Source organism: Tursiops truncatus, chromosome 2, assembly GCF_011762595.2.
Source record: "Tursiops truncatus isolate mTurTru1 chromosome 2, mTurTru1.mat.Y, whole genome shotgun sequence".
Lineage (NCBI taxonomy): Eukaryota > Metazoa > Chordata > Mammalia > Artiodactyla > Delphinidae > Tursiops > Tursiops truncatus.
In genome coordinates this window covers 99,621,182-99,642,649 of record NC_047035.1, presented here as the reverse complement: position 1 = coordinate 99,642,649, position 21,468 = coordinate 99,621,182, and the positions used below count along the sequence as shown (strand labels likewise).

At 36.1% G+C, this 21,468-nt stretch overlaps 1 protein-coding gene across 14 annotated transcripts in view; it reads right to left on the bottom strand.

Moving 5' to 3' along the window:
• The window catches only part of TCF12 (transcription factor 12), a 382,195-nt gene that overhangs the window by 217,689 nt on the left and 143,038 nt on the right, over nucleotides 1-21,468 (bottom strand). For 12 of the 14 annotated variants that reach the window (XM_073801056.1, XM_073801058.1, XM_033851719.2 and 9 more), the window contains one exon: nucleotides 14,532-14,605. The exons of 1 other annotated variant lie outside the window; for it this stretch is intronic. In XM_073801056.1, coding sequence (XP_073657157.1) covers nucleotides 14,532-14,605 — 74 coding nt within the window. Of the gene's footprint in view, nucleotides 1-6,000; nucleotides 6,063-14,531; nucleotides 14,606-21,468 lie in introns of all 14 variants that reach the window. One more of the 14 variants, XM_033851727.2, reaches the window with a different exon arrangement.

The following is a 21,468-nucleotide window of genomic DNA, read 5'->3' as shown; positions in this document are numbered from 1 at the left end:
TGTAAGCAGCTCTTTGCAGGAAACCACCCTCAGCAGGAAGCCCCTTTTTCACTTTAGCAAAGCTATATTGTAACTAACTTTTAAACCAGGTGCCACACCATGCTCTACTCATTTCTGGCCCAAGCACACCTTTCAAATCTTTTAACACACAATACCTTGTCTAACTTGTCGGTTCTTTCCATAGATCAAAGAAAAAGAAATGAAGAATAAGCAATGAAATGTAGAAATGAAGATGACCAGATCTCTCCCTTAGCTTCCCCTTCAGTCATCTCCTGAACAAACTGTGTGAACAAGATAATATCTAGAGGAAGATCACAAGAAGTCAATAAGCCTGCGAGCAGTGGGGGGATGATGATGACTCTGACCCCCTATCTCAACGATTAACTGAGATTACTTCCCTCCTTCTCTTTAAAAGTTTCATGGCTGAGCAGAATCTTCGGAGGTGGTTTGTGGGGGATGCTGAGTCCACCATCTGCCCAGATTGCTGGCATTCTGATTAAGAGCACCTTTCTTTTCTACTGTTTTTAAGTTTGTAACTGATTTTGTAAACGGGAAGTGGTGGGATCTGATTCATTCAGTAATAAAATTATAAAGTATTTTGAACTGAATGAAATGAAAACAGAAAATAGGAACAATTGTGGGATGCAGGTAACACCATGGTCAGAGGAAAATTTATAGTACTAAATGCCTGTTAGAAAAGATGAAAGATCTCAAATCAATGACCACGACTTCCACCTTAAGAAACTAAAAAACAAAGAGCAAACTAAACTCAAAGTAAAGGTAAGAGTAGAAGTCAAACATACTGAAAGCAGAAAAACAATTGAGAAAACCAAAGAAACAAAAACTAGTTCTTCGAGAATGTCAGTAAAAGAGATAAGCCTCTAGCCATACTGATCAGGAGGAAAAGAAACAATTCACCAATATCAGGAATGAGGTAGGGATTTTAACTACAGATCCTACAAATGCTGTGCCAGGTAGACTCTAAGATGGCCCTCAATGATCTATGTCTTCTGGTATTCATACCCCTATATAAGCCATTCCTCTTCAGTGTGACCTGGCCTAAGCGACTTGCTTCCAATCAAAAGAATATTGCAAAAGTGATGGGATGCCATTTCCATAATTAGGCTTCATAATACTGTGCCTTCTATCTTCCTAGCAGACCCCTCTTCCCTTGATGGCTATGATGAAGTAAGCTGCCATGACAGAAAGACCCAACTGGCAAGATACTGAGGGCAGCTTCTAGCCAACAGGGGACTTTGATCCTTAGTTCAACAAACCAAAAGGAACTGAATCCTGCCAAAAAACACATGATCTTGGAAGCAGATCCTTCCCCAATCAGTCTTTCAGTTCTGGCAAGTACTTTGCTTACAGTCTTATAAAAGACCCTGAAACAAAGGACCAAGCTAAGCTATACCTAATTCCTCACCCACAGAAACTGTGAGTCCATAATGTGTACTATTTTAAGCCACTAAAATTGCAGTAATTTGTTATTATAGCAAGAGATAACTAATATAAATATTTAAAAGGTAATAGAGAATTATTATGAACAACTTTATGCCAATAAATTCAACTTAGATGAAATGGACAAATGGATATATTTCTTAAAATACGCAAACTAACAAAGCTCACTCAAGAAAAAAATTGAATAGTTCTTATCTACTAATAAAGTTAAAATTAAAAGCCATCTCTCAAAGAAAACTCTAGGCCCACATATCTTCACTGGTAAATTCTACCAAATATTTAAAGAGGAAATAATACCAACATTACATAAATTCTGTCAAAAAATTAAAATGGAAGTAATAATTCTCAACTCATTCTTTGAGGCCACTATTATCATGACATCAAATTCTGATTGACAGTACAAGGAAAAAAAAATCATACAGATCAGTATTACTCAAATATAAAAATTCTTAACAACATTTTAGCAAACTGAATTCAACAATATATAAAAGAACAACACATAGTAATCCAGTGCTATTTATCTCAGGGATGCAAGGTTGGTTTAAAATTAAAAATAGTAATCAATATAATCCCACAGTAACACACTACAAAAGAAAATCCATATGACCACCTCAATGGATGCAAAAAAATTATTTTAATAAAATCCAACACCCATTTTTGATAAATACTCTCAACAAATTAGGAATAAAAGGAAATTTCCTCAATCTAATAAATCACATGAATGAAACGTATAACTAATGTCATGCTTAACGGCCAAAGACTGGTTGTTTTTCCAACATCAAGAACAGGGCAAAGCAATCCGCGCTTATCACTTCTATTCAACACTGTACAAGAAATCATAACCAATTCAATAAAGGGGAAAAATCCAGATTGGAAAAGAAAAAGTTAAATTCTCATTATCCAAACAGAAAATCCTCCAGCATGTACAAAAAAACTACTACAGCTAGTGAGTTTAGCAAGGTGCAGGATATAAGGTCAATATACCAAAACTTATTATAGTTTTTATATAAGGCATGAACAACCAGAAATTTACATTTATAACAGCATCAAAAATTATTTCGTGATAAACTAAAGATGTATAATATGTGTTCACTGAAAACTATAAAACATTACTAACAGGAATTAAAGAAGACTTAAGAGAAAGTTATACCATAGTCACTGATCAGAAGATTCCACATTGCTAAAATATCAATTCCCCTTAAACTGATGAGATTCTATGCAACTAAAACCCCAGAAGATTTTCTAGAAACAGATATGCTGGTTGAAAATGTTTCAGTGTATATGTAATGTACCTAGAATAGGAAAAACAATTTTGAAACAGAATAATTAAGGTTGGATGACTTACACTACTTGATATCAAGATGTATTTTAAGGTACAGTGATCAAGATAATATGGTATCGATGTAAAGGTTTAAAAATAATCAATGGAACAGAACAGAGAGTTCAGAAATTGATCCTCACATACACAGTTAATTGATTTTCAACAGAGATAACAGGGGAATTCAGTGGGGAAAAGGACAATCTTTTCAACAAACAGTGCCAACAAAACTGGATACTCTTATGCCAAAAAAAAAAAAATCAATTTTGACCCTGACTTTATACTTAACCAAAACTGAACGTGCAATGGATCACGGATCTAAATTAATAGTTAAGTATATAAACTGTCTAATTTACTATTTCTTGAGACTGTTACTATCAGTCAAACAATTCATATGTAACACAGAAGGATTCCACGGTAGGAAAAAAAAATGTGAGAAGAAGTATATTCTATTCCTTTCTTAAAGATTTATAATTTACAATAATATTAAAAACTGAGACATCTAATACCAACAAGGAAATCTAATTTTCTTTAACTCAATAATACATAAATATATTGGACCACAGAGCTCTGTATTTATATATTGTTTATTAATAACCTATTGAGCCCAGTTCTAGAAACTCTGATAGTGTTCAAAAATTTTTGTTTTACATGTTAGGAATTAAGTCCAGAATAAGTAACTCATCAGTCCTCTGTTCTTTGTATTACAAAACATCATTTTCACTTGATATGCCCTGGAGGTTTTATAACCAAGTATTGCTTATATTTTTGTGCTTCTACTCTCCCTGGGCCTTCATTACTACAACTTTTATCATTCTGTGGTATAACCATCTGTTTTTCTCATGAGAAGGAACACTCCTTTTGCCCAGGAAATGTGGACTGCTCATTTTCATTCTGACCAACTAATGCCAGTGACTAGAAAATAGTGAAATCTCAATAAGTGATTCATAAGTAAAAAAAAGTGGGAGAAAAAAGGATTTTCATGTGAACAGCGCACAAACTAAAATATGGACACCCAAGAGACGACTGTAAAATTCTAAACTGGGAAGGAAGATACTGAGGAAAAGTGATCTAAGAGAGCAAGGTAGGGTTACTGGAAAATGAAGAAAGTATTTACAGAGCAAGAACTCAGAAAAGTCTCAACTTAATAAGATTTCATGGTATCACCAATGCAGAGAAGACATTTGGTTCAGTACAGGTGATATTTCACTGCTCAATTACTAAATAATTTCCTATACTATACACCAGGAACATGATTGCTCCATGCAAAAAGCAGCAGATTGATAATGATATAAAACCACATGAAAATAATTACTTCATTTGACAGCACAAAGGATTAAGTATCTGTTCAATATGTTGAAGGAAAACAGTCCAAGCTTCTTATTCTCAGAATAAAAATGTTAGAATATATAACAAAAGTACATCACAAAAGGAACTGACATTAGTTGATCATGCTAAGCCTTTGACATACATAAGCTCATTGAGGATCACTACCTTGTGAGGTAGATATCTTTCAAACAGATTTGAGGAATTAACTGAAGCCTCCTCTTTTAAAATCTACATTCTGTCATAAGAATGTAGATTAATAAGAATCTACGTTCATAAGAACCTGAATTGGCCAATTTTATTTTTCCCAATAATCTCCAAATCCCAAGATCTGTTCATCTGTAATGAACTTTTCCAATAATTGCAATTTTATAAACATAATTAACTTTTCCTGACTTATAGGACCTCTTGGTGGGCATTTAAAAACTGCAACAGGTCCCCCATCTTGTTCAGGACATACTCCAGGAATTCAAAACAGCTGTCTTTCTAAGGAGCATCCAAGACTTGTAAAATTCTTAACATGGTTTTATATCAAAATGGAGTAACTTTTCATGAGACTGACTGTAAAAAGAGGAACACTTATAGACTTCTTAATAAATTACACATATGTGCTAAATACTTTATGCCTCTACTTAATTCTTACACACTTCTTATGAGATAAATCTCTTTGCAGATGAGAAATCTGAGGCTCAGAGATTAAGTTATTTTATCCTTTCCAAGGTCAAATACGGTGGTGATACCAGGAACCAAATTTATCTGATTCATTCCATGGCTTATATTTTTAATGTATAAAATGTGAATAATATTTTTATAATAAATAATGATAGTGACATCATCTTACAACTTCTAGAGTATGTGTCAAAGTCCTGGACAAGTAGTGATAACAACTATTTTGGGGTCTCTCTTAAACTTCAGCAAGTGTGATATGGTCCAAAGGGACAGTAATTTAAAATCATACTGCCTGGTTACTACTCTTGTGTGCTTAATATCTGGTAAGTTATCTACCTTCTCTGAGCCTCAATTTCTTCACCTCTAAAATGGATGGGATTTTTTAAATGGCTTCTTGATGAGCTGGTATGAAGCTTAAAAAAGGTAACGTGTGAAAGGTTTTAAACTATATTGTGACAAATGGTAGTTGTAAATATTGTTACTAATTAAAACAGGCTAAGCAGGCCTAAAAATGTATTCTGCCAGAATCTACCCTCCATTATTTTCTCATGAATAAGAAACATTTAAATTTATAGAAAATAACTTTTTTAAAAAGCTGTCAGAAAATAAATCCTCAACAATTACAAAAAAGGATGTAAGAGAGGTTCAAAGATTATTATGTTTTGACTTCCACTTGTTAACTTTAAAGACCCAACACTGAGAAGATTAAAAAAAAAGAGAATTGTAAAGATCAATCCTGATAAAGATGCCATTTCACAGGCATACAAAGTTAAATGAAACTCACAATGAGGTGAGAAACTGACATACAGGCTCCTTCCAAAAGATCTATGTTAGAGCATCTCAACAGGCATTGTCCCTGTTGAATGGCTAAACTGAAAAAATAGGTTTGACTGGCTTAAAAATGGGAAAGTGGACAATCTGATAGCTATGTGATTTCTTTCATTTTAAATATCTGCTAGCAAGAGATTTAAAGGAGCTTACATCATCTTAACCCAATTTCTCCTTATCCAAAAACATTACGATTACAATTCATAGGCAGGTGCTGTTTGAATACGACCAAGAGTAACAAACAACATTTTCTCTCATGGGTTTATTTGAACCTAACTTTAAAATACACCCTTTTCTTACCCATAGTTTTCTTCACATTCAGAACATTCAGAAGGAGCAGTTACATAACAAAACAGAGATTAATGGGAACATAGATGCAATATATAGAAAACACTTACTTTAATTCTCTGTCCCTCCTGTCTTGCTTTGCTATTTAACTGCTTCATCTCGTGTTTTGTACCTGAGATCAAGAGGCATAAAATACTATTTCAAAATTTGTGTGTCCTTTCTAATTATTGCATTTGATCCCCTAGTAGCTATAAAACCTATACCATTATCCCCCTCAAAAATAAAAACAATGCAAACAGTAAACAATCTAGAGAAAATATGTGCTCTAAGGGAGTGAACTTTATGACCCATCAATGCTGACAAATGCGGGACAATGAGTAAAAACTATTTTATTTACTTTTTATTCACACAATTAGATTTTCCCATTTGTAAGGGAAGCTATTTATCAAAATCAAACAATCTGGTAGTTGTATAACACAACCACAAGTAACTTGTCAAAGGCTAAACAAAACACATGGAGTTTAATTCAGGAGTCATCATTCTCTGGGGGTAGTGAGTCTACATGATTTCATATTTTCTTCATTCACCAAGTGTGCCAGTTTCTTTTTCCTTTGTGACATCTCTCCTCTCTCCAATATTTTGTGATCTTGATCCTATCATCCCAATCTAAGTCTTATTTCATCCCAATCTAAGTCTTATTTCATCCCAAGTGGGCCTGTGTAGTAACATCATATCAGATTATCCAATTTCTTGTGTTTGGATCCATCCTTCATACCATAGTATATTGATATTTATAAAACCCTTTGTGCCATTCCCTGTGTCAAAGTTTATTTTTAATTGGTTCTCTATTTCTCAAAGGATAGACTTTATTTCTTCTACAGAAAGGTTATCTGCCTTATCACACTATTCACCTACAAAGCAAGGTGATTTACTATTTTCTAAAGTTTGTGATTTTGGTGCCTCTGTAACTTGTGGTCCCATCATTCTACATTTCCAGAAAGAGCTGTCTTCCTTTCAACCTTATTCACACAAATATTGTTTGTCCTACAATATTCTACTCAAACTCTTCCTATTCTATTAAGTCTTTCCTGACCACTCAAAGGAATTTCTCCCTCACCTGTAATCTCATGGTAATCAGTGAAATTACTTTGGTAATTAATTATTTGTTGCCTAATTAGAGCTTCTCACTGCTGCCTTAAAAGAGTTAAAGTTTTACAGTTTATTTAAAATAAAGATGACTTGGTAAGTATGACTTGTATTTCCAACCATATTTTCTGAACTCTAAGATACACATTTATTCACTTTTGACATTTCAGAAACTGAGTGCATCTACAAATCTCAGCAGGGTAAAACTGGGGAACCACAGAAAGAGCAAGTTCCTTAAAAGCAGGCAGACAACACTGTCATCCTTATTTACAAGGGTAGCTCTCATGCCACTGTGCTCTGCTGGGAGAAGAAAACAACATGCTCTCTCTGCTCCTAGGTACTCCCAAGGCCCCTACTGTCAAATGTAAATGAACTACACACCAGGTTCTCTCAAAACTCCACCCAGTATAACCCTTTCTGGAGTCAGAATGACCTCTGTTTGTTTTGCATAGATAACATGTGAAGGGAATTAAGCCCCTATTATGCCATCTCCAACTTGCTATCCATCAAACTTCAAAGTGGTTATTAGCCAAACTCTTCCATATATATGAAGGAACAGATATTGAATACTTGCTAAGAATGGAGAGAGCACTAAGCAAAATTAAAGATCCCTTTAGCCACATCTGACAGAAATAGTCCAGAGTTGTTAGAGAAGTAACATTAAATGGATACAGATAACCTTTCGGACTCATTTTAGTGTCCATAGAATCTGAAAGCTCTATGTTTACTCTAGTTGAATTTTTATTTATTTTTGTTTCCTTTAACCCAAGTACCTAATCTATGGCTTTATGTATGACTCTCAGAAATCTAGAACAAATTCTGAATCCTTGTACCCTAATATTTTCATTTTTCTACCTGATCTGGTCTTTCAGGCTGCCATCCACATGTATTCCTGACAGCTGATCTGAGAAATGACCACTGCTGGTGCTTTTTAAATAAACTGTACCCTCATATCCCTTCACTGCAACAGGTAGCACAAGTCACACAGTATGTTTACAATGAAAGAACTCAAAACATATCAACTATTTATCCCTTAACAGAAAGTCCCTGAGATTATTTTGTGCTGAGTCATACACAGCAGCTAAGCTAAGTATTTTAAAGCCAACTCATCACCACATAACTGGTTTTCCCCTTCTCCACTAATAGGCCTAAGTCCGGAACTTCAGTAAGGTAGTTATTATTAGTATCCACCACCTCCGGCCCCCACAACCAGTGCAAAAGGGAAAAGCAAAAAAATGTTTGAGGCAAAGAGAAGCAACGTGCCTAGAGTCATACAGCTAAGAAATAGGAGTGCCAGAAACAGCACAGGCATCTTGATTTCAACATTCAAGCTCTTAAATTGTACACTATTCTGCCTCATGAAACACTATACCTGCCCGGCAAATTTTTAAAAAAATCAAATAATGTCCAATGCCCTCTTTATCAATTGCAGATCCTCTTCTTTTTTCACCTTTGTCCTCTCTCTCCTCCCATTCCTTCAGTATATGGCAGAAAATTTAAGACAATTCTTTGAGTTGGGAAATTCTAAGGTAAGGGGGTTAAAAATACTAGCACAGAATTCAGAATATGTGAGTTCTAGGCCAGAGTCTGTCATTAACTAGGCAAACTTTCTGACCAAATCTCATGTGTATTTTGTATCAACAGCACACATCTCAACCTAGCCAAATCTCATACTCTCTTAAGTTTCCTCCTCTACGAACTAAAAGGACTGGATATAAATAAAACACCTTCTAGTTTTGAAAATTCTTCTAGCTTTCAAAATTTGAATATTGCAAAATGGGGAGGGAAGGAAGAACAACACAAGCAAGATTGTTTCATTCTGCAAACCGTATTATAAAGAGAAGGGGGGGAGCTTCCCTGGTGGTGCAGTGGTTGAGAGTCTGCCTGCCGATGCAGGGGACACGGGTTCGAGCCCCTGTCCGGGAAGATCCCACATGCCGCGGAGCGGCTGGGCCCGTGAGCCATGGCCGCTGAGCCTGCGCGTCCGGAGCCTGTGCTCCGCAATGGGAGAGGCCACAACAGTTAGAGGACCGCGTACTGCAAAACAAAAACAAGAGAAGGGGGGGGCTTCCCTGGTGGCGCAGTGGTTGAGAGTCCGCCTGCCGATGCAGGGAACACGGGTTCGTGCCCCGGTCCGGGAAGATCCCACAAGCCGCGGAGCGGCTGGGCCCGTGAGCCATGGCTGCTGAGCCTGCGCGTCCGGAACCTGTGCTCTGCAACGGGAGGGACCACAACAGTGAGGGGCCCGCGTATCGCAAAAAAAAATAAAAAATAAAATAAAGAGAAGGGAAAACCATGGTAGAAATTTAGCAATTAGAAAAAATAAGCACTCAAACTCTACTCAATTGAATGTTGTTCCTTTTCCAAAAATAACTACCACAATGGGTTATATGTAACCTGAAAATACTTATGATTAAACTGCCAACTCCTGGGCATTGATGGTACCTATAAATATAATTTCTATTAGTGGTTACCTACCAGTGAACTCATACCTTTTAAATTAAGGAATGCAAAACTCTGTATTGTAGGAAAGAGTATCAACAGAAAGACTTCTCTTTCCTATGAGCCCTCTCATAACCCCTTGCCCAGGGTATAAACTGCAACGGTACTTCGGCACTGTGAGCTTGGCCTAGGTTGGGTAGCAGAGCTTAAAAGGGCAGGAAAACCAAGATGACATGGCCCCTTGGAATTTCCGTAAACTAAAATGATCAGACAATATTTTTGAAACAGAATTTGTACATGAGGAAATATAAGCATGAAAATACATAATAAAATATTAGATATTTGGAGAAAATAATAATGGTGGTAATAATAGTAACAGCAGCTTTCATTTATTGTATCAATAAATGAAATACTTCATAGCTATTATTATACTCCATCTTTACCAAAATCCTACAAAGTATCTGTAAGATTATCATAATTATAGAGATTAGAAACCTGAGGCACAAAGAGGTTATGTAATTTGTCCAAGGTCACAGAGCACAACTCTTCAGAGGCTGTGATCTTAAATAAAATGCTTCACTAAGCAGTGTCATCAATCAGGGCAATAATTTGTAAGCACAGAAGAAAGCCCTATAACCATTAATTAATACCACCACCACCTACTTCAAGCTTCACCAGCTTGTATCAATTTCGGTTCTTTCCCCTCCTGGAACTCCGCGCAATTAATCTAGTATATCTAATGATTCTTCCTCAATCTGATTATATTCAGCAAACACATACAGAGCATTCATTATATATAAAGCATTATACAGACAAAAACTTTTATATCAAAGTTTCTCAGAAGACTTCTGCATTCCCAAGAAAGAAATTGCAGGGGAAAGGAAATCAATTTTATTTATGTCCTTTACAAATATAAAAGAAGTAAAAGTATAGTATTAATAAGCATGACTGAATCAGAAAACAATTCTTATTCATTACACTTAGAATGCAGCACATTTGCAAATGTATTCATTCAAGCTTGTTTGTTACAAATAAATCTAGTTGATAAATTCTGACATATATAAGATTAAAGCCAACACTTATAGAACACTCACTATGTACCAGACACTGATCTAAGCACTGCCCACTGTACATGTATCTCATTTAATTCTCACAACAACCTTGTAAAGTAATTATTATCCCCATTTCACAGATGAGTAAACTGAGGTACAGTAAATTTAAGTAACTGGACACGAATCACACATGCTGTAAGTGGCAGAGCTGGGATTCATCCCAGGTAGTCTGGCCCCAGAGTATGTGCTCTTAATCACTGCCTCCTAAAGAGGGGGGGTTGGGGGGGAATCTGAAACTAGAATAAATCATTAACACTGTAGAAAATAAGAAAAATCATGATATTCTCTGGCCTTTATGCCTGGTTACAAAGGTCAAATATAGAAAACATTCATTTGTAGGAAAGAATAAAAAATAAGGGAGGGAGGGGACAAAGTCATTAATTAATTATACCTCTGCCCATGTCTAAATTATCTGAGATTAATCGCTCCTTTCAGTCTCTGGTGCTTTAAATTCAATCACCACTTTCACAAATTTCTGAAAATAGAAGCGCTATTCAATCATGATGATGCTTTTATCTGTTCACGTGTGTGTTTTTGTTCTGCACAGGTGGGGAGTAGGTCAACGGTGCTGTGGGTAGTTCTGATAACCGGAAACTCAACCAACCACCTGTACGCTATGAGGCTACTTTTCTGGTGGTTTTGGGAAAAACAGGGAAGACACACTAGAAAGAGCTCTGCTGTAGTGACTTTTCTTACTTCTGAAAATGGGCATAGGGTGAAACACTGAAAAGAAGTTTGTGGCCTCTTAGCCACACAATTCCAGTGGAACTCACTTATGCATCAAGGTTACTAGAGCAGAATGGTATCTTCATCAAAATTAAAGTCAGGACCTATTAGGCAAAAAGTATAAAGAGAAAAAATTCTCCTTGAAAAGTTGTTAAATAAATATTGATCTCAACCCTTCATGATTCTGTATAGCCAATTGTGTACACTAAAATGTATAGTAATACAGTATTAATAGAGTTCATATGCTAAATACTGCTTTACAGTACTGCAAAAAATTATTGTCTCCCTTATAGTTTTTTTTGAAAAGTTAAATATTGATCTCAACCTTCATGAATCTGTATAGCCAATCTTGTACACTAAAATGCATAGTAATACAGTATTAATAGAGTTCATATGCTAAATACTGCTTACAGTACTACAAAAAAATTATTCTTTCTCCCTTATAGTTTTTTTTTTTTTGCGGTATGCGGGCCTCTCACTGCTGTGGCCTCTCCTGTTGCGAAGCACAGGCTCCAGACGCGCAGGCTCAGCGGCCATGGCTCACGGGCCCAGCCACTCAGCGGCATGTGGGATCTTCCCGGACCGGGGCACGAACCCGTGTCCCCTGCATCGGCCGGTGGACTCTCAACCACTGCACCACCAGGGAAGCCCCCCATTTTGCAGTTTTTAGATACCTTTTTATCACGACGTACCACAAAAAGTAAAATTAAAAATTTTTCTATCATTAATGTAAAATCAAATTATTTATTAAATGAGATTTTCAGTGATGGAAGTGTGTTATTTATACAATATAGTAAAGTCTAAATAAATGTCATTCACATAATTTCTACAAAGGCATCTGCAATTTCATTAAAGCTTAAACTGACTTAATTTTACTAACAATGTGTCAAAACTAGCTTTTGGCCAATATCATTATTTATTTCTAAATTTTAAAAACTCACTGTATTAAAATACTAACGAGAATTAAGTACTTTGTTCAACTGAGATTCTTATTAACAAAATTGTATCCATCTATACTCATAATTATGAAAAACATGGTCAAGGTGGTAAAAGGTATTTAATAATAAAACTCAGAAAGTTGACAATCTTCCTATAAAGGAGTGCTGAAGACAGCTTCAAAGATAACCATAAATGTCTCTCCCTGATGAGAAGACTTCAGGGGAGAAATAAATGGTTTGAAATTGTAAATAAAATATAACATCTTGACTAACACAGAATCATGACTAGGATAAAGGAAAAAAGTTATTGGAAGAGTAGATTTCACCGGGAACAAAAAGGAAGGAGGACAGTAAATCACTGTTCTATCAGATCACTCAGTAGCCAGGCAGGGAAAAAAATGTGTGTGAATATAGTGTGTGTGTGTGTGTGTGTGTGTGTGTGTGTGTGTGTGTGTGTGTGTGTGTGTGTGTGTGTGTGTGTGTGTGTGTGTGTGTGTGTGTGTGTGTGTGTGTGTGTGTGTGTGTGTGTGTGTGTGTGTGTGTGTGTGTTTGCGTGCGTATGGCTGTATGGGATATCTGGAGATTAATCTGGATTTTTATAATAGAAAACTACTATAAAATCAATTTAACTTTTCACTGTACATAACATACACTGAAAAAACAAATTAAGAATAAAAAACTGCATTTCACATTTGACCTATAGATCAAATAGCAAAAAGAAAAGCAAGATTTGCTTTGAAGTCCATCTCTAAAGGTAAACTTAATTTCAGGAACATGAAATATATAAATGTTTGGATATATTATTATGGTCTCTTCTCCTAAAATCCTATTCAGTACTCAAGTAGAAAAACACTGAAAGCTTGAAAGGGAAGTAAGGTACAAAGGCACCATTTAATGTATATTAAGAAATAACATGTTATCACACAGTAACTCAAGGCTCTGAAAGAAAATAATCCAGTATCAACTAGTATTGTCCTCTAAGATATAAAATCCCTACTTCAAAATCGAAACAGGAAACCTATCTTTCCTATTCACAATATTATTCAAAAAATAAAAAAATTTTAAAGGTGGAAGGAAATTTGGATATCAACCAGTTTACCCACAAGATAAAATATCACGTCCAAGATTAAGTAGCAAGTTCAAAGTAGTGTCAATAGTAGATCCTGTGATACCCAGGACAGTGCTGTTTACACTACAACTCAGCTTTCACAGCACTGATTTGAGAGAAGGAAACACTAAAACCCATGTTTAACAGTCTCTCTCTACAGTTTCCTGGATTCCACAGGACTATCCCAGTTCTTCTCCCAAGTATTTAAAATAAATTAAACATATTTACAGCCAAATATAATAGCAAAACCCATATTTTAGTAAGTATTTTCACTCAGCATTTTTCAATGCAAAACAGTGTAACCCATATGGAGACTATGAATTCCAATCACATTATTCAGGTTTTCTTCCACTTAAACCAATTTGCTTCTAGAGTTAAGTGCCCATAAATTTTATGCTTGTCTATTCTCTCTTGGTTAATTCTGAGAGAAATAAATAGTTCATTATTCATTCAAAGTATGACCTTTTGGAAAAGGTAGCTCTTAACCTCATCAATTTACTGCAGAATCTGGGGGCACAGCCTTTAATTTTATTCTCAATTCTTTGGTCTAATTTTCAGTCTCTCAGTCTCATTTTTTAAAGTTTTGGGGAATTTTTCTGTTCTTTTAATTTCTGTAAAAGGCTCTAAACTTTTAACCTTTCACTGTATAGCATGTTAGCTTGGTCCTATTTTCTCTTAACTGCCAACCAAGAAACGTCATCTGTTGTATCTGTTTTGATATGCTTCCAAGAGACAGGGCTATAGAATCCCTGATACAAATCGCTGATGACTACTATAGCAAGAACGTGAGAGGGGAGACTAGAAGCTGGTCCTCTGAGAGCTCTCAAGGCAAATAAACAATACAAGAAGAAAAATGACTATGTTTAGAGATTACTTAGTGAGGCATTCCAAGCTCTTCCAGCTTTAGTAAAGGGTATTACAAGCAGTTGAGGTGTAGAAATAACATCAAGAATATTTCTTTCATTGTAGGACATAAAATGAACTCCCATAGTATGACAGTTAAGGGAAAGAATTAAAGCTACTATGAAGGTACTGGGTATTCTAATATATTCCCATAAAATACATTAATCTTCACTTCTCTTAGGAAATAGAACTCACATATGAAAGAACTTACTTATTCTGCCAAATTATCTTTACAATTTTAATCAAGGGTTGATGAGCAAACTTACTCTAGATGAGTCATAAGAGGGGCTTGGTTGACCACTTGTTCCCCAAGATGTTGTACCTCCTCGTTCATCCATACCTAAGGAGAGAAGAAAGTAAACAATATAAATCCAAGAGGATACAATGATGGGTTTTGTTTGGTATAGCAGATAATACAATTCAGTGGGTGGTATCTGCATTTGATTGGAACTGGCTGTGTATCAATCCTTGCCTCCGAAACCTGCAGAAATAAGTTACTTGGGAGTATCTTTATCACTGCTCTATACAATGCCCTACATACATTGCCAATGTAGGTCTTTGGAGATTTTTGAACAGAGCATAATCTAGGTCTCTCCACCTGTCTCCACCCACTGCTACTTCTAAGAGTAGATGAATGCCCCACCCCCAACTTTCTAAAGTTTAGTACTGCCTCCATGAATATACGAAGTGAATAAGGGTTAGAGAAAATGAAGCAAGTCAAACAAGTGCTCAAGTTAATAAAACTGGTTTCTATCAAAGCACTGAGTAGCTATTCTTAACCGAAGACATCAAACTATATCAAACCATATCAAATCAACATTAATTATATCAAAACTAATCAAAATGATGTGACAACTCATCCTAATAAAATCTCCTCTAAAATCTGATTCTAAATGAGGAGATCTATTCTTAAGAAAATTGCAAAGGAAGACTCAATGTGACAAGGATAAATTACCATTAACAACAAAACAGTTCACTATCCTCCTTAATGTACCTTCTGAAGCTTTGGCTCCATTATTTTCACCTTCCAATCAATTCCCAGAAAAATCTGAAAGAGTTGGAGATCTCTCAATCCAGCCATTTCTCCCTTTTCTGTTTTGAAGACCAGCCTTTCTCATCCTTGACTCCTAACAGGGTACACTTTCCCAACCCCTTCTGAGACTCTTTCTATGATGAAATACAAATGGTTGACTTCTTTTGTTTCATTCTTGCACGAGAAAACTCTAGATGTTACAAAAAAAAAATTCTGTTAAGTTTAGAACCTCTTTTTCTTCAAAAAAATTCCTTGAAGTCTTCTGTGATTTAGATGAGAAGTGGTCTGTACTAAGTTAAATGCTACAAATTCTCCAATAACTAGCCACGATTCCCAAGGCTCTTTCATAGGGACCGAATTGTCAACTGAAGGACTAGGTGACAAAAGCAAGGAAAGGAAGTCAGTACCCAAAGTAAAATTTACTAATTCAGTTAGTAGGACCCTAATTTATTCTTTTTATGAATCTGTACTTCCTATATCAAAAACAGTACAGAGAAAAGATGGGTACCTACTATAAATAACACACTAAGCACAATTTCAAATGAATCAGAAGCTTTAAAAACACACAGATTATATGTAAAAACAACAACAAAAGAAGTGTTTTTGTTTTGTTCATTCTTGGAGAATTCTTATTGAAATTCTAGATTTAAGAAAGATTCTACAAGTCTGGGGAGTATCATGTAAAAACACACTTTGTTACTAAATATTTCTCCAGTATCCAGTTACCTGTGGTCTATTTTTCAAGCATTTTCTTTGCAATCAACACAGTAGAATAGCAGATAGGATTCCAATGAGACCCAATCCAAGACAAAGACTACTATCAATCTACAAAATCCATTAATATAAACCTACTTACGAAACTGCAAATAATTTTAGGAAAAGTTTTATTTAAAAAGATCATACTTTCCATTTGTAACTTTTTTCCTAAATGAGTTATATTTCTAAAATATCATATATCCAAAGTAAAATGCAAAAGTAAATTGGCTCCTGAAAGCAGGGTCTCAAATATTTGCACACCCATGTTCACAGCAGCATTATTTACAATAGCCAAAATGTAGAAGTGACTTCAGTGTCCATTGACAAATGAATGGATAAACAAAATGTGGTATATACCTACAGTAGAATATTATTCAGTTTCAAAAAGGAAAGAAATTCTTACACATGCTACAACCTGAGGACATTATGTTAAGTGAAATAAGCTAATCACAAAAGGACAAATAGTATATGGTTCCACTTATATGAGGTACCTAGAGTAGACAAATCCATAAAAAGCAGAATGGTGGGCCTGGGATTGGGGAGTAAACATAACTTTCATTGATTTAGAACATACAATGCAAACTTATCTTGATGATCCTATTTCTAATGAAAATAATTCATTTTATGACTCTGAATTGCCTTTTATCAAATAATTAATAAATACGGGGGCTATGTGTTATTTTAAATACATTTATAAGAGAAAATAAATGGGTATCTGCTATAGAAAACATCTCACACAAAATTTTAAGTGATAAATGAAATTCTGTGAAAACACATACTTAATTCTTATCAAGTGACACTAATTACTTCCACAACATGAAAGAAGAGCAAAGATTAATTAAATAAAATTGTAATTAATTAAGCCACCAACTAAAGAGTACTACATACCAAGGATACAAGACATGTAGAGGGCTCAAAGGATGCTATAGAATAACAAGGATCTGGCTAGGGTTTAAAAGAGCTCTACAGCTTTATTGTTAATGTATCTAGACTCTGAGCAGAAGATCGTGGCTGGCACTGACAAAGGCAAGAGTCATCCTTTAGCATCAACGACTCCTTTCTGCTCAACACAATGGCTGTACAAACATAGAATTATGACAAGGAGTAATAAACTTTCCAAAGCTTCAGCCACAAGACCAAGGTAACCAGGAAAAAAGAAATTACCCACAGAAAATAAACAATACAGAAATTATACAAATTGATCAAAATCTGAAAAACTATGTATTAACAAGAAAATATACCACAGTTGCAATACAGTAATTAGGAGGAAAACATTTCTATTAAGATATGTCTGAATCACCACTGCCATATATTTTTCTTTCCTTCCTATTTCTAGTCTACATATGCCAATTCAACAATTTTTGAGATGCCAGTGCCTCAACTTACAGATTAAAATGGTAGATGTAACAGAAAGTTTAGGAATAAATAAGTAGCAGAAACACTTTTGAGTCTTGCTTAACTTTCTAATTAATCTATTCTATTTCTCTGCAACAAAATTAAAAGGGTTAACCAATAATTTAATATAGAGATTTAAATGATACTTTTTTAATCTTTTATATACAGAATCTCTTAAGTACCTGCTTCTCTGAATGGAATCAATTAAAATCCAATATATGTTTTGATTCCATGTGCCTCATTTTAAAAGGCTTAATATTTTATTTAACATTTTTCAGTAAAGAACAAACATTAAATTTTAGACCGTATATCTAAAAACACTGGTTTGTGAATTCAATGGAACAATCTGCTTCCTTCTCTTGTGAAACATTTAATAAGGAAAAGTAACTGAAAGCAAATCATAAATTACTACACATACAGGCACTTCCCTAAGAGGCTGGGAGCCTGAAGAAGGAACACAAGGTGTAACCAAGTTTTTGAGATGTCAGAGAGCAAGACTCTTGGAGGAGCAAGTAAACTTAGCCAAGTAAAATATCTAGCATTACTTTCTTTCCTATGAAGGACTCAGGTACTACTTTGCCTGCCTCCTCTCTACTGCCACCATCTTTTTTGACTGAAAGTGCTCTCTTTCTTGAATCAGTATAAAATTATCTCACAGCTTCTATCCTACTACTTCTTTCATTCTCCTAGCACAAAATCCTAGAGATTTCTCTAGGTTTTTAGCCATTAGCAAAAACTGGAAACATTTTTTTGGGGTAGTGACTTTTCTATACCCTATACACCTGTTCCACACCACCCCCCGTCAATCTGGGCCCCCAGGGGCTCAGAAACAGTACAGGTTTGTGTACATGAAGCATTATTCAAGCTTTGTTAGGCTCAGACAAGACCTACCTGGAGGTAAAAGGGGTGAATGAGGAGTAAAGCTGCTGACCAGCTACTCTCCCACCTGCTACCACCAGACCTATCACCAAAGACTCTGTCACCCTAGACTACGAGGGTGAAGGGAGAAACACATCTGGAATTGGAAAATATTTCAGGTACTGGTGGGGAGTCTAGAGAGCAGAGAAGTAATGAAAGGGAAAGCGGGGTGGGGGATAAACAAAATCAAGAGAAGAGTAGTTAGGATATCCCTGCAGCAAAGCTATAAGAAAAACAAGTCAGGGCTTCCCTGGTAGTGCAGTGGTTGAGAATCCTCCTGCCAATGCAGGGGACACAGGTTCGAGCCCTGGTCCGGTAAGATCCCACATGCTGCGGAGCAACTAAGCCCGTGCGCCACAACTACTGAGCCTGCACTCTAGAGACCGCGAGCCACAACTACTAAGCCCGCGAGCCACAACTACTGAAGCCCGTGCACCTACAGCCTGCACACAGCAACAAGAGAAGCCACTACAGTGAGAAGCCTGTGCACCGCAATGAAGAGCAGCCCCCACTCGCCGCAACTAGAGAAAACCTGTGCACAGCAACGAAGACCCAATACAGCCAAATATAAACTTAAAAAAAAAAAAAAAGCTTTTCAGAAAAACAAGTCAATACAGCCACATTGCTTTGTATTATGCCCGAGAGTTATTCCTTGTGGAAGAGGGACATATATAAAGTTGGGAGGAACAGCACAGTGGATTGTATACCTCTCTTTCTCTCTGTCTCTTTCTCTCTTTCATGCACATACACACAGCTTTTGGTAGCAGTGAAATCAGGTTTTTATTCTAGCAAATAAAAGGTACTTCAAAAATATCAAATCCCAACACTGTTATAAATAAGGAAAAGATAATATACTTTGCAGGACTGCCATCTGCTATAGGATGATTCAATAGATGATTTGATAAAAGAAATCTGATTGGAGATAGCTATGTCAGATAACCAAAGCTATGGATGTATCTCTTCAGTAGTTTCTTCCCTCAGTTTTATTTGTGGGGTAATGATATTCCTTTAGATCAGACTCAAAGGCTGCAATCAATTGTAAAATAACATACACCTAAAAACCCACCACCACCGTTTTTTATTATATTTCTCAAATTTTAGATACTTATGAAATAAACCTACCGATGTGTTTTTCCAGAAATTCACTGTGAAACAGAATCAATTAGAATATAAAAGCAAATCCTTTCTTTTTATGCTACACATTAACGAAAAACAAAACAGAAAAGCTATGGAAATGTTGAAATTGTACGGAAATATAAGACCTGCTGCTTCATATGAAGTACTTAACATTGGTTACAGAATTATTTATTTATTTATTTATTTTTTGCGGTACACGGGCCTCTCACTGTTGTGGCCTCTCCCGTTGCGAAGCACAGGCTCCAGACGCGCAGGCTCAGCGGCCATGGCTCACGGGCCCAGCCGCTCTGCAGCATGTGGGATCTTCCCGGACTGGGGCACGAGCCCGTGTCCCCTGCATCAGCAGGCAGACTCTCAACCACTGCACCACCAGGGAAGCCCGAATTTTTTTTTTTTTTTTTACTAAAAAAATTGAGATTCTGTAAAATGAACTGTCAAATTAAAAAGTTTAACTCTTTTTAAAGTATGTAAGAAAATAAGACCAGTAAATGATTTAAAGGAATCACCTTTTTAGGTCATCTTTAAAATTAATCACAATTTCTATTTGGAATTGATGAGAACTAAGATTTTAAAAATAGGGATATTCCAGTGCCAAAGTACACTAGAATAAGATAATTAAACATGACCAATTTCAAGAAAATGACTAATTTTGAAATTAACTTCCAAACAGTGATTTCGCTATGCTATTTTTATTAGCCACATCACTCTATATAAATGTCCTGTAAATATACAATTAAACAGGACATTCTAGTGATTTAATCAATGAAGTAAGAGTAGATGGTCAAAAGGAAATGGCAGGTCTATCTGTTTAGGAAAAATAAAAAACTGCCTAATGCCCAGGGATTGAAACTAAGTTCTCAAAGGGCAAGCAGGTATTTTGTACCACCTTGAGAACTATCTATGTAGTGACCTGGTATATTGAGGATTTGCTCTGATTGTCTGAAGAGACATTCTAATAACCCTGTCAAAGCTCCTGAGCCATCTCCAAGCCTCCCCTAAACTATCTGGCTGTCAAATTTCTGGAAACAAGAAAAGGCCCTCCCAGGGCACCTAAAAGCAACTGCCTTACTCCTCTGGAATCTGAACAACAAAGCCCTGCACCTAAACAACAATGCCAGGTGTTTTCTTCCACAGAGGCACTAAGAAGTCCACTCTAAAAAAGGCCTGATGCCTCTTCTCCAACTCTGGGTAAGTCTCAGCAAAAAATGTCCCTATTCAGTCTCTCAATGATACAATCCCATTAGATTTACTTTATAAACATTTTCAAAATCTGACTATGACTCACTATTTTAATTTCATTTTATTTTATATTTATTTATTTACTTGGCTGCACTGGGTCATTTGTTGCAGCACATGGGATCTTCGTTGTGGCATGCGGTATACCCTGACCAGGGATGGAACCCAAGCTCCCTGTGTTGGGAAGGCGGAGTCTTAACGGCTGGACCACCTGGGAAGTGCCTGACTCACTGTTTTTAACATGATCATTTTAGTCTGAGCCACCATCACCTCTGTATTATGGCAATAGCCTCCTAAAGAGTCTCCCTGCTTCTTGCCCCTGTGACAGTGTGTATACTCTACATAGGAACTAGAATGACCTTTTCAAAACAGCTCAAATCCTGTCAGTCCTATGCTCAAAATCTACCCATCTCATTCAGTATTAAATCCACTGGTCTACAGTGTTTCATGGGTTCCACCTCCCACCTCTCTGACTTCATCTTCTACTATTCATTCTCTTAGATCACTCTTTTTCAACTACATGGACCCCTGTTTTTGCTCAAACACACTGAGCATGCTTCCTCCTTAGGGCGTTGCCACTTGTTCTTCCCTCTTCATAAAATGCTTCCTCCCAGATATCTGAATGGTTTGTTCCCCTAATTTCCTTCAGGTCTCTCTATTCAAATATCATATTATGGGGGGATGTTTACAATCTGTTTTTCCCCCCCAGTAGATTGAAAACTCCAGGA